This window comes from Rhinolophus hipposideros, assembly GCF_964194185.1.
Source record: "Rhinolophus hipposideros genome assembly, chromosome: 12".
Lineage (NCBI taxonomy): Eukaryota > Metazoa > Chordata > Mammalia > Chiroptera > Rhinolophidae > Rhinolophus > Rhinolophus hipposideros.
In genome coordinates this window covers 11029207-11041817 of record NC_138058.1, presented here as the reverse complement: position 1 = coordinate 11041817, position 12611 = coordinate 11029207, and the positions used below count along the sequence as shown (strand labels likewise).

General features: G+C 36.3%; 1 protein-coding gene across 7 annotated transcripts in view; it reads right to left on the bottom strand.

Moving 5' to 3' along the window:
* The window catches only part of REV1 (REV1 DNA directed polymerase), a 90878-nt gene that overhangs the window by 23777 nt on the left and 54490 nt on the right, over positions 1–12611 (bottom strand). For 4 of the 7 annotated variants that reach the window (XM_081068471.1, XM_081068469.1, XM_081068472.1 and 1 more), the window contains 4 exons: positions 11190–11297; positions 9708–9824; positions 5099–5207; positions 591–719 (listed from right to left, as the gene is read on the bottom strand). In XM_081068471.1, the coding sequence (XP_080924597.1) occupies positions 591–719; positions 5099–5207; positions 9708–9824; positions 11190–11297 (463 nt within the window). Of the gene's footprint in view, positions 1–590; positions 720–5098; positions 5208–7066; positions 7217–9707; positions 9825–11189; positions 11298–12611 lie in introns of those variants that run through there. The other 3 variants (XM_081068470.1, XM_081068474.1, XM_081068475.1) reach the window with 2 other exon arrangements.

The following is a 12611-nucleotide window of genomic DNA, read 5'->3' as shown; positions in this document are numbered from 1 at the left end:
AGGACAAAGACCTGGGACAGCCCTTTACAGAAAAATGTGCTGATTTCGGCTTTAGAGCAGACATGGCCTGGCATCTTTAAATTTTGAGTTTTGAATTAATGTTAAATATACCCACACTGTAAATATTATATAAGCTAATCTTTTCTCAAGGCAACTAATCAATCACTTTGAAATTCTTACTAAAAACTAACTTTTACAAAAAAGAACTCTTGCCACACCTAATAATTTTAGAGGATAAAGAGTTTTAAAGAGTCTCTACATGTTAACAAAACTATCATTCAAATGTAATGAAAGAGAATGACCAGGTTAAGAATTGCAATCCTTTATCTGTCTGGTTCCACGGAAAGACTAGCAGTTAGGCAGGCAATCAGACCTGACGTCTGATTCTGAGCACGTGTGCAGCACTAAAAGATGAGCTACCGATTACTGGAGCCGCTCAAACACAGGAGAGGAGGCCGTCACACTGGTTCCTGAAAGAGAGGACAGTCCAGCAAAAGCAACCCTGACAATCCTAAAGAAGCTAGACTCAGTTTAATATCAGACAAAGAAAGTAGAACACACACACACAGTGACGATGACATATACTGTACCTTGCCAATGTTTCATACAACGTGCGTGCTACTTCCTTATATGCATGAAAATCATATGGCACAGCTTGAAGATTGGGACAAAGTTGTTTAGCGTACCCAAAAAACATTCCATTCTTAATACCAACTTGTCTAGAGGAAAAATAAAACACAATGAAGGTTACACTAAAAAATGTTAAATGCAAAAAAATATATATCAAATATGTTGCTATCATCTCCCCATGCTACTAATATACAGTTTTCAATTAACTCCATTCTCGTGAGGGGTAAAAATAATCAGTAAGAAAACTTACAGGTTTGTATACCCCCCAAAGGAAAATTGTGCAATTGTCTGATTAGTGTAAATGACGTGTAGATGTGCCAAAATGTGTTATTAAAAGCCCAGGCTCTTGTCTATATCGGAAGATTCCCCCTAAGACTCAGATTTCTGGCCCCTTTGCAGAGGTGCCAGCTGCATATGCTGGTGATATCAACCACCACAGAGCAGGAACGTGCTGCCCAAAACTGGTTTTCTTCCCCTGACATGTGGCAGTTTGGCCAGCGTTCATCCCCCGAAGACAAAGAATATAAACGAAAGAACGACACAAAACGGTGCTATGTGACTGACAGATAAAATGTACTCATGCTATTACCACCCAATCCCCAAGTGACAATTCCATGCTCCGGAAGTGGCCACAGCGGTGAGATGCCAAGAGCACTGTGAATGGCAGGACATCACTGTGGGCTGGAGCCAGGGTTCCAGAACTTTGAGGGACCTAACTGAAAACGGGAAATTTTAAATCTTTTGTTTCTCAATGCCCTATGTTACCTTTGACATTTGGAGCATTCAGCCCAAAAGTATAATTGTGGAATTATACATAATTAGTAAAATTCCATTTTACCACTCTGCAGTGAATCAAGAAAAACATATTAAAGTAAAAATACAAGCAAAATAACAGTAACGTTTTCACCAGATTACACACTCCTATGGAAATACACCAAATGATTGTTCTGTACTTTAGTTCAATAGATATTCACTAACTGCTCATTTAGTATGGAGGTGTGCCCTGTTGTAAGAAGCATATACAAATGGTCCTTAATTACTCTGAGGCCTCTGGCACCCTCCCCATCTCATACCACCAGTGCGAACCAAGAAGGAAAAGATCCTCCAACTTACTCAGATAGAAAGTAAAATCACAGGCATTTCTTACGTATACAAAGACAGTAATAAGGTATCTGACTGCAACGCCCCTAGCAGAAATACCTAATGTAAGGAGAAACGATGGTGAAGGAAGTGATGATTGACAAATATGGTAAAAAAAAAAAAAAAAAAGATTTCATTCATTCACCAAACCTTATGTCTTGGGCATTGTGCAAGGTATGGGTAAAAGACGGTGAACAAAATGAACTTGAGCGCTCAGAAGGCTGGCCCTCCCTCACCCTTCTGGAAGGATTACAGTCAATGCACCTTGTTGGGTGAGGCAGGGAAGCACAGATAATAGAAGTCTACGTAGAAGTACATTAATAGAAGACATTTTCAATAATGCCACATGTATAGGTTCAGCATGGAAAAGCTAAACTTACAAAGATAATTATTCATTTTGAAAGGAATGGTACATAATTCCTATAAATATCATATTCTTACATTTACAATGATTTCACTTTACAAGGTTTCACTTACACGGAACTGTTCAGGGGCATGTCACTTAGAAAACTAGAACACACCTGCTCAAGTACACAGCCACATATACACCCTGGAGGGAAATGTTTAGGAGCCACGAGACACTGTAAGGAGGCTACAAACAAACGAGCAGGACCAAAGCTTTCCCACCACCCACAGAGGTAAAGTATCTTGAGTCGATGGTTGGGAGGCGAGATTTGTTTCACATAAAACCAATGAGTCAAGACAATTACAAAACAGTGATTTGTTATTCCTTCCATTAACTCCCACGCAGGGCACACCACCACCTCCTCCTGAGTGGGGCAGAAACTGCCTTTCCCACTTTCCCAATGTACACTGCAGGGAGCCTGCTCTTCCTTGCAATGTGCTATGCTCGGACAATTGTTCTTGGTGCTGGATTAGACAATATAAAAACTTCACCACTGAATCACCGTCACTGTCCATTCAATAGACTAGCAGACATCCACAGTGCTAATTAGGAAGAGAGGAGGGACCTTACAAAAACCTGTGAAAAGAGGTTTAAAAATGATTTGACCTTAAAAACCTGTGATTCTAGGATATTTGTGTTACCATTATGTATTCATCCATACATCTGCATTCTCACTCACACACAAAGCTTGCTCTTTGCAGTAAGTATGGATGGAACTACTAAGAGTGACGCGTACTGACCGACGACCTATCTTTCTGTAAGTTCTACTACCTCATGTTCCCTTTCCACCTTTTGCTGACCCCATGACTAATCCGTCTACTGAAAACTCACCAATGCAGGAAACTGGGGTGACCATCCCCACAGTCCAGGCCCCAACACAAGCCCAGAAACATCTGATGCAATTGTGAATACGTTTATTTAAAAAAAATCTCACTTAAAGAAAATATAACTGTTAAACACCCACAACAAAAGGGTATCCAACAATTATTCTCTGGAGACCTTTGTTAGCAGCAGCCTTATAGGAAATGGAAAATTACAATTGAAGGACAAAAATCCCATTGCTGTGGATTTTGTGGAGGCTGTTTTCCAAATTACACTCAAATTCATTTTAATCATTTTCTGCATCTCTAAAATAAACATTTGCCTTTTAAGTGGCACTTAAAGGGCTCACTACATATTATTTGGCCCTCATATATCGTCACCCTAATTGTACACTCAACTTCACAATCGCCACCTGTGACACAACACAAATGCATCATCCAATCCCCAACCTACACCTAGAATCCAGACACAGCTGTGGCTACCAGAACCCAAACCACCAGGAGTTGATAACACCCCGCATCGGCTTGGGGGGCTGAGTGACAACAGAGCCTGCAGAGGCAGCACAGAAAGGGTGCGGCTTTCAATTCACCAAGTAGCACAATCCGAGGACTGAGAGTATCTGGCCTTCACATCCTCCAGATCCGGAACACACTGTCCAGCCACCAGAAGCACAAGTCACCATGCCATAACTTAGTGGGGGAAAGGACGAGGCTACTGAGCACAACAAACTAATAAAAACATAATAATCCCAAATGCATTTGTGTTTCACAATTTTTTTATTAAAGTAAGTTCCAATTTCTTGGGAACATTATCAACTAACAGTGAAAAAACTTAAAACAATTCTGTCAACGAGAAAGGTAAAGGTAGTCTGGGAGTAAAAGTTTGATATTTCATAAGTGGAAAATAATTTAAAAGATTTTATAATGATGCGTGTGTGAATATGACACTTTTTCTTTATTCGTTTTATAAAACAATTGGCAAGATTTTAAATAAACTATTCCAGTTAGATGACTTTGAGTTGAAATATTTTTGTGCAGATTAGACTTACTTGAATAAACCCACCTTTTGATCTAGACTGAAAAATGTTACATATATCAAATCATTATGTTGTGCACCTGAAAAAGGTTATGTTATGTCAAGTATATCACAATTAGAAAAAAGCATGAATGACAAAGCCATAAAGATATTACCTAACCTCTCTAAATAAATAAATACATACATACACATATACATACATACATACATGGGAAGTCTGAAAAATGTAACTAAGACTTTATTTTTTTAATTATTAAATTAAATACTTTAACACTTGCCAACAATATGTAAATGCCTACTGTGTTATAGAGGTAAAAATGTCTGTGCTGGGTTATCAGGAAACGAAAAAAAAAAAAAGAGTGCTCTTCTTAATTAATCAATTCATTATTACTCCCTTTAATTTTACAATTATTATACTAGAAAACTTTTAAATGACTGATTTTTTTTTTTTAAAGTATGAGGAACATATATATAGTATGTCTGTTTCTTCTTATAGTGAGTAGCCGGTTGTAATTAGAGTTTAATGTTACTGTAAAAGAAAGATCGACACACCAAGTTGGTGCTACCAAGTTGGCAACACTGCAATGTTATATTAGGTATGCCAACATGGACTTATTGACTTGAGGGGCAATCAAGTTTTAACAGCATTAAAAAAAGACACTGAGTATTAAGAGGTTTAAATCACAAGGGAGTTTTCTTAGCTGTTAAAGGAATGATTAAATAAAAGCCCTCTCCCACTCAAAAATATCTACTTCTTTAATTCCGTGCTTCAAAAGACAGTGGTTTAAAAATGACAGTGTCCAATTTCTTTTGCTTTCCACTGAAGGAACTACTGGTTCATCAGGAAACTCGGTATTTATTCAAAATTATCTACTATTTGTGAGGTGAAAAAAAAAAAGGAACTGAAGGAATTAAGGCTAGAAACATTTTCTTTTCATAAAATGTCTGTAACATATTAAAAGATAGGCCTGACCAGCATGTCTGAATTCACTTCAAAAGTTCATATAAAAATAATTAAGTAAACAATTATTCCTAAATATTACAACACACTTAATTTTTACGTACCTGGCTTCATAACTACAAGATGCTATTTCAGCCTTTGACAAAACAGAATCAATTCCATTTGTTTGTGCAGAATCTTGATTCTCCCACACTGATGAATCTGGTATGTCTGCTTTAAAAATAATAAAATGTAATGATTACATGTTAAAAACTGGTTTTCCTTAACTTCCATTCAAGAAATATATTTTCCATTTCTTTTCTATACAAATAAATTCTATACAAATAAATGTATGTAAGTTTAATAAATTCCAAATACAGCTATCTCCATGGTATTTATCTCCTTATTTAATAAAAGAAAATCTGTAACTCTGAAATGGTTTACTTCCATTAAGTTCTTCCCCAGCAGTCAGATAAAAACTTAGAATAAACTGAAAACATTTTGTTTTAGTAATAGTTTTTTAAAAGCATTTCAAAAGATAAATATAAAACGTCCCCTGAACCCAATCTCCTGAGATGGACAAGGATGAAAAGTGATGTAGAAGACCAACGCCCTCCCCTGGCCTTAGAAGGTTTATACAGCTCTCGGTAATGGGAAACATGTTAATGGGCAATATAAATCTCTCTGAACGTTCTTTGTTGTTTCCTAAAAAGAACTATCTGCAAAACTTAAAGCTAATTAACAACATGTTCAACAAACATCAAATTCCTACAAGTCATTTGATCAAACAGTAATTTAGTAGGTCACATAGCATAAAGAGGTTTCATCCTAAATTTAAGATTGGTCTTTTGAACACTCATCAGGTAAAAGAGTGTCACATTGAAATTCTACTTTTGGTTTAACAATGCATGCTCAATGAAATATATTCAAGTGTGATCAGAATACCAACTGCTTCACAGAATACAAGTCTAGCCTGAATAGTACAGCTCACCGATAGGTATCTCTTCACATCCCAAACAAATTTACAGCTTTACACAGAGTATAAAGGCACACAGTGCAGAGAGCCTGCGGAATGAAGCCACCTCACTTCCTTTACTGTCGTCAGCTTCACTAATAATTGAGAAATAGATTAAAACACAACTTTGGTCACAGGTCTCTTAGGACTATTAAGTTCCAAGAACAATATGCTTTAAAAAGAGTCTAACAACACAGTCTCAGCCACAATTCTATTATGAACAAAAACACCATTAGTTAGTAAAACAAGACGAAGATACACCATGTTACCTAATTTTAGAGAAACCTATTTTGGGTACATTGCAATAATATATAACTAACAAACTCAGTATTTTCTATTTGAGACATAATTTCCAAGAAAAATCAGCCAAATTAAAGCCTCACCAGAAAAACATGGCAAAATGTCTGGCTTTGTGGGCTAAAAAACTCTTCCTGGTTTGACTCCAGTAGTGAACATCGTTTACCCAACCACACAACCCAGACAAGCGTTTCCGGATTCCAGCACCTATACACGCAGAGCATACACGCAAATCTAATTCTGAGGACTAGCACCTTAATGAGGTCAAACCCCACTTGCACCAAAACTGAAAACAGCTGAGCATATAATATGAGCTATGATTTCTGATATATTGTGACTAACATATGCTGACCATGACAAATTAAAGACAGAATGCTGAGCAGAATAGCCAGTGTTTTTCAAGGGCCTTGGAAGGCTAACCCACTTTAATAGTTCATTATTCTAAGCTGAAAATCTTTTAAGAATTTCAGGATTGTATCACAATTCAAGAGATTGTTACTAAACCAAAATAATAATAATAATAATAATAATAATAATAATAAAAGAGCTAAAGCTTGAATGGCCACAACCAGCTGCCTTTCAGAAAGGTATAACCATGAGTTACGCATTAAAAACTGGGGAGCTAGGTGACTTTTTATTTGAAGGGCTAGTTAAGTAAGATTCTTGTCGTGACAGTTACAGACAACCATGCTTGAGGTGAGAACAGTGTCTGAGGTCCCTGCGCTCCCAACGCCCTGCCGGAGGGGCAGCGCCTTGGGTCCCTCTGGCTGGGCTGGCTGACCTTTTCCACAGTGCAGCAGAGTGCGAGGGTCCCTCCACCAGCGCAGTGAGTTGCTTCAAGGGAGACTCGGGGAAATGCAGGGACACACTGTCCTCACTGGAGGGCAAAGTAGAGAACTGCTCATCAAAACTTGACAAACTAGACGGGCACATGGAGAAGGTGGAGGAACGGTTGGAGAAATCAGAGGCCAGGACCCAAGTCTGTGAAAAAGAAATCGCTGAGAATAAATCTATGGCCAGTACGATTTTAACAACTGTTGTTCTTTAGAATGAGCACTGAAGGGCTAGGAAATATATGCATTCTGGAATCCAGCCACGAAATCTCGAGAATCAAAGGATTCCAGATAATGAGGTCATCAATGAGAAGTGTCACCGTTGAGCCCCGCTCAGGGGGCAGCCAGCTACCAAAGGAAGCCACAGATGGAGAGCCCCTGCTTGTCCTGTCTGTTTGACAAAGAGGTTCTGAATATGACGAGTAAGAAACTAAAGCTTCTACAAAGGACTAAAGATGCTACTTATTCTAATGCTTTGCTAGACATATAAGCCAAAACATTATAATTGGATGTTTTTTTTTAAAAAAAAGCTGGTGTGCAGAAGCTTAAGATTCTAATTCCTAAGTTGATCCTCAATATTTTTAAATTTGGTGTCATATCTAATAAGGACCCAGAGAAAGAAAGATAAGGAATAAAAAGAAAAAGGAACAAAGGTACTGAAAAAACAAGTTCTAACTACAAGCTTAGTTGCAACCAAACTTTATAATACAGGACAATCCATTCACTTTATATGTGGCAAATATTTTGGTAAGCTCTACATGGGCCAAAAGGCTTAGGACATAAAAGTGAATGACATCAAGTTAAAGAAAGAATATAAAATACAAAGTATCATATTCACCTTTTCTAGTGACGGGAAAATCTATTGACAGTTTTCAATGGCAAGTGAAATTTCAATACTTCTAATTATTTACCTACTGGCTTACCACCCATACTAGAGGTGGAGGGATGTGAATTTTAAAAGGTCATTACAATGTTATGAAAATCCAGTGGCTAAATTGATGAAGACAAGTAACTAGTGACAGTAAGTATTCTGTTAATAAACTGTTTACAGTCAGATCATTTGTGATGGAAGGAAAGACATAAGAAGACTGGCTCTCTGCTACTCCTAAGAAATGTGCGCTTGCCAAGGCCACCACTCCAGATGCAGACTGCTGAAACAGGACGTGTGTAGCAAACACAAGATTTTACCCACTGGAGAAACTCTGAGCACTGAGTAACTGAGAGATGTTAATAAACAGTTATGCACATAGTACTTTTTCCTTCTTTCAACTTTCATTCAGTAAGGTTTTACTGAGTGTCCAATATGTGACAATAATTGTGTATTTTCCATCAAGCTATTAATTTGTTGTTTAGAACTTAAGATTTCATCTTTGAATAATGTCACCAGAAAAATAAAAAGAAAAACCAACCTACCACAAAACCATACTACCAATACCTAAGAAACTACCCATATTATCAAATACAACAAGACAACTAAATTCCAATGAGCTCATATTAGTCAAGATCTACTCATAACATACAAAATACTAGAATCTCAAAAATCTCTTAAAAGATTTAAAGACCAAGAAGAGCTTTAGGAAATTTGGAAAACATGGATACACATGAAGCATAAATATGTATGTACAATTATTTTCTTATGTACTTATATTATGTAAACAGATGACCACAACAAAAAGACTGTAATCCCAAAAAACGTCCAAAGCGATATCCACTGGCTTTCCTTTGGCCTTAATTTCATTTAGATCACTGCTAAAATCAACCCAAGGTTTTATAACTGAAAATTAGGTACCTGAAATTGGGCTGAAATTTAATAGCATGCCTTCCATTCCACTGTGTATCTCATTTCTGGCTACTTTCTGATTAGGACTTTTCTCAAAAACTAGTTAAAAAAATTTTTTTTTGTCTTTGCAGACATCCATGAGGAAACTGATCAATGTCAAAGAATTTAATTTCTAAGCAAATATTTCTCAGGGAATTCACTCACGGGAATAAAAAAGATATGAAAATCTTAACAGCATTGTGATTAGTATAAATTTATGATTTTTATTTATTAGTAGCCAAAATTTAAAAGCCAGAGAGGTAAGAAAATGTTTCTCATGTGAAATAGGTTCAACAAAGGTATGAGGAATGATTGCCGGTATTTATCTTCTTATTCCAATAAACTAAACTCCCACCGTTTCTTACTGCTCTTACACAAATCTTTAGCAACACAAACTTCAGCGTCTTTACTGTGATCAGTGACCAAACAACTAGCAATTAACTCTCAAGTCTAGATGCCTCCACAAAATAATGTATATGATTTTCATCCTAACCTAAATTTATACAAACTGATCACAACTTTTAAAACATCCTTTACTCTCTGTCCCAGGAAAATATTATCATCTAATTCAAAAAAGCAGAGCTATAAACCAGTTGTTTGTATCATAACATTCGGATTTTGCTTTAAGTTGTCACTGACATCCTTAAAACCCTCGAATAAAAAAGCTGATTATTTCAACTCTGCTTTCGTTTCTGTAATAATACCAACAGCAAAATCCAGAAGTCTTCAACGGGAGCACTATGACTTCAAAGAGAGCTCGTTATGTGTACCTGCTTTGCCTTTCAGGATTTTATTCTGGTAATACTGCCACTCCAACTGGGGGTTAGCGCCAGGACGTAAAGGTGCCCTTCCCGTGCCTCTGTTACTTGTAACAGCCACTGGTTTTCCTGTGTTGAGGAAAAGAATAAAATTGTTTTTAAATCTAAGTACAGGGATGTTAACAACACTGACAGCGTGTAAGGAAAATTTTTCAAAGGATTTTTAAAATACGGCATTTTCTCTTTAGTTTTATTTAGGTATTAACCCATAAAAGTTATTATCTTTTTTTTTTTTAAGTTATTATCTTTAAAGATTATCATGCACCCATACAAAAGTAAACTATTCATGGCTCTCATTTTGATGCATTTTTTCAATTTGAAAGCAACACTATCTCTTAGCTTTCCATGGTTTTTATTTGGTTTCTTACAGTTGGAAAACAGATAACTTAGATCTTGAGAGTCAGACTGGAGGGGTGGGGAGAGAAAGAAAAGCTAACTATATTTAGATTTTTAATATTTCTGGTTATCAAAAAAGTAAGGTAACAACTAAAATGATCTTTAATTTTACACAAGAAACACAAATTAAATATATATGCAGAGGAATCACAATCTGACCTACTATATAATGCCACATGAGTACACAGTCCTTAGTTTTTGGTTCAGTTATAACATTTTTCATGTACCACTTCCCTGTGTGTTAATTACAAGATAACTATAACTTCTGAAGCGATACCATGAAAACTTCATATATATATTACATTGAATTCATTGTTTTAAGGAAAAAAAATAATGCATCAAAAAGTCACTCATGGGATAAAATCCATTCTTTAACATTCTAAATATTCCTTGCAGAACTGAAGTTGCAATCACTCAGGACAAAAATAAAGCCCCAGGATTAACCCCAGCAGCCTCCGTGCTTTTCTTAAAGGAAGAACTGACTCTCTGAAGAAAATGCTAAGTTACATCTTTCAGACACAGAACCACTGAAAAATCCAGAGTAAGTATTTTAAAAAGTACTGATTAGCTTACAAATATCTGAAATTCCATTAAAACAAAGACCGCACAGATGACAACTATTTTAATGGTATTCAGTAAGTTATTCTACAGTCAAAAAGTTGGAATGTTCACCTTGTAAATGACAGTTTAGTCAAGAGAAAGCCTAGTGACTCCAGTTGCAAAGACGCTACCATAAAACTCCCATTCATTAACAAATAGTAAATATAAAAGAAAACAGGTCACTGCCTACGTTACTCTCAGATGACAGAGCGTTCAGCTAAAGATGATTGTTCTTCCTTAAAGATCCGATTTCTATTGGGAGAAAAAAACTTTTTAAATTTCTCTACGTCTTTCTTAGCAATGAATATTTGGAAGCAGGAATTGATTCTGCCAAGGAAAATTAGAATAAATATTTCCTTAAAAAGATTTTGTGATCCCTTAGAATATATATTTATAACAATGTATCAATTTTCTTAAAACATAAACAAGAATACAGACCTTTGAGATCTGGTCTATTTCGTATACCGACTGATACAAAGAAGCAATCCATATCAACATGCATTACACAGCTCTGATGTCTGGGTGAACTCAATACTGACATATTTCCTAGAAGGAAAAAGAGAATATTCAAACACCAAACTAATTTTTAATATAGACATTAAAAAAACCAAGTCTAGTTAAATTTTAGAAATTATGTTTTTAAATGCTTACAAGTAGAATGAAATCTTAAAAAAAAACCCAGAATCTATTAATCTTCTATCACCTCAAGAAAAGTCAAATTTGTTTCTTTAGCTCTAAAAATAATTCAGAGATCTGAGTGAGCTTCCAAACATAATTCAAATCAATTCTGAAGATATTAATACCATGTTTCCTAATCTATATTCTAATAATTCTGTAATTAAAAGTTTGTCTAAATACTTATCTTAAAATTGTTTCTGTGTGTCATTTTATAAAGATATCTCAAGGTGTTTTCATATATTTAGGTAGATGGAGCTAAGTAACTTTAGGTGGACACTATTCCATGCAGTCTACAAACATTCCTTGGTAAAATAACAAAAACTGCTACTATTATTGATTGAGTGCTTGGAAGGTGTCAGCCACTGTTGTTTCAATAGCACTGAGACAAGGTAATCCTATTATCCCCATTTTACAGATTAATAACTTGCCTAAATTGTACAGCCAGTAAAAGACTGAGCTGGCATCCAATCCCAGGCAGTCTGATTTCAGAGCCCTCAAACCACCACTCTATTGTTCTAAACAAATAAACTTAAAAAATAGTCCATAAAGCAAAAATCTGTGTATAAATTCTCCTTATGCCATTAAACACAATTGAAAATCAGCTCTGAAGCTTACATACCACTTTTAAGGAGATAAAGGTCAGTGTCCTCTCCTAATGTCTCTGGTTTCTAATTGCCCTGAGCTATAAGGAGACTCATCAGAGTTATTTTAACAGGTATCCAGCCACAACCAGAGCTTTCTTCTCCATCGCTCTCATCCTTTCCCTTTCCCCTGGTCCTCAAAGATACACAAGTCTTGAAAATTAGAACCCTGATCTTGTAAAAAGTTCTGATCTCATAAAAGTGCTTTCCTCTGCTGGATTTAAGGATACTTAAAGGTTACTCTTCATAATAGGCTTTGACAAACTTATATTTACTCTCCCCAAAGGTTCAGATGACTCCATTCACTAAGTTGTGACTGAAAGCATTTACCTAGTTCTCAATATGAGTGAGGCCCTGAGCCTTAGGTTCATATCATCTTCCCTAAGCTCACAGCCCCATCAGGGCAGCAGCATGGACAACCGCTCAGGCCACTGAAAGGGAAACTGAGACTCAGAGGTGTCGAACTGCCCATGGTCCTGCTGCATGAGAGTGGCAGAGCCAGGACGGGGGTTCAGGCTATGCTACCTAACTTCAAAGCCAC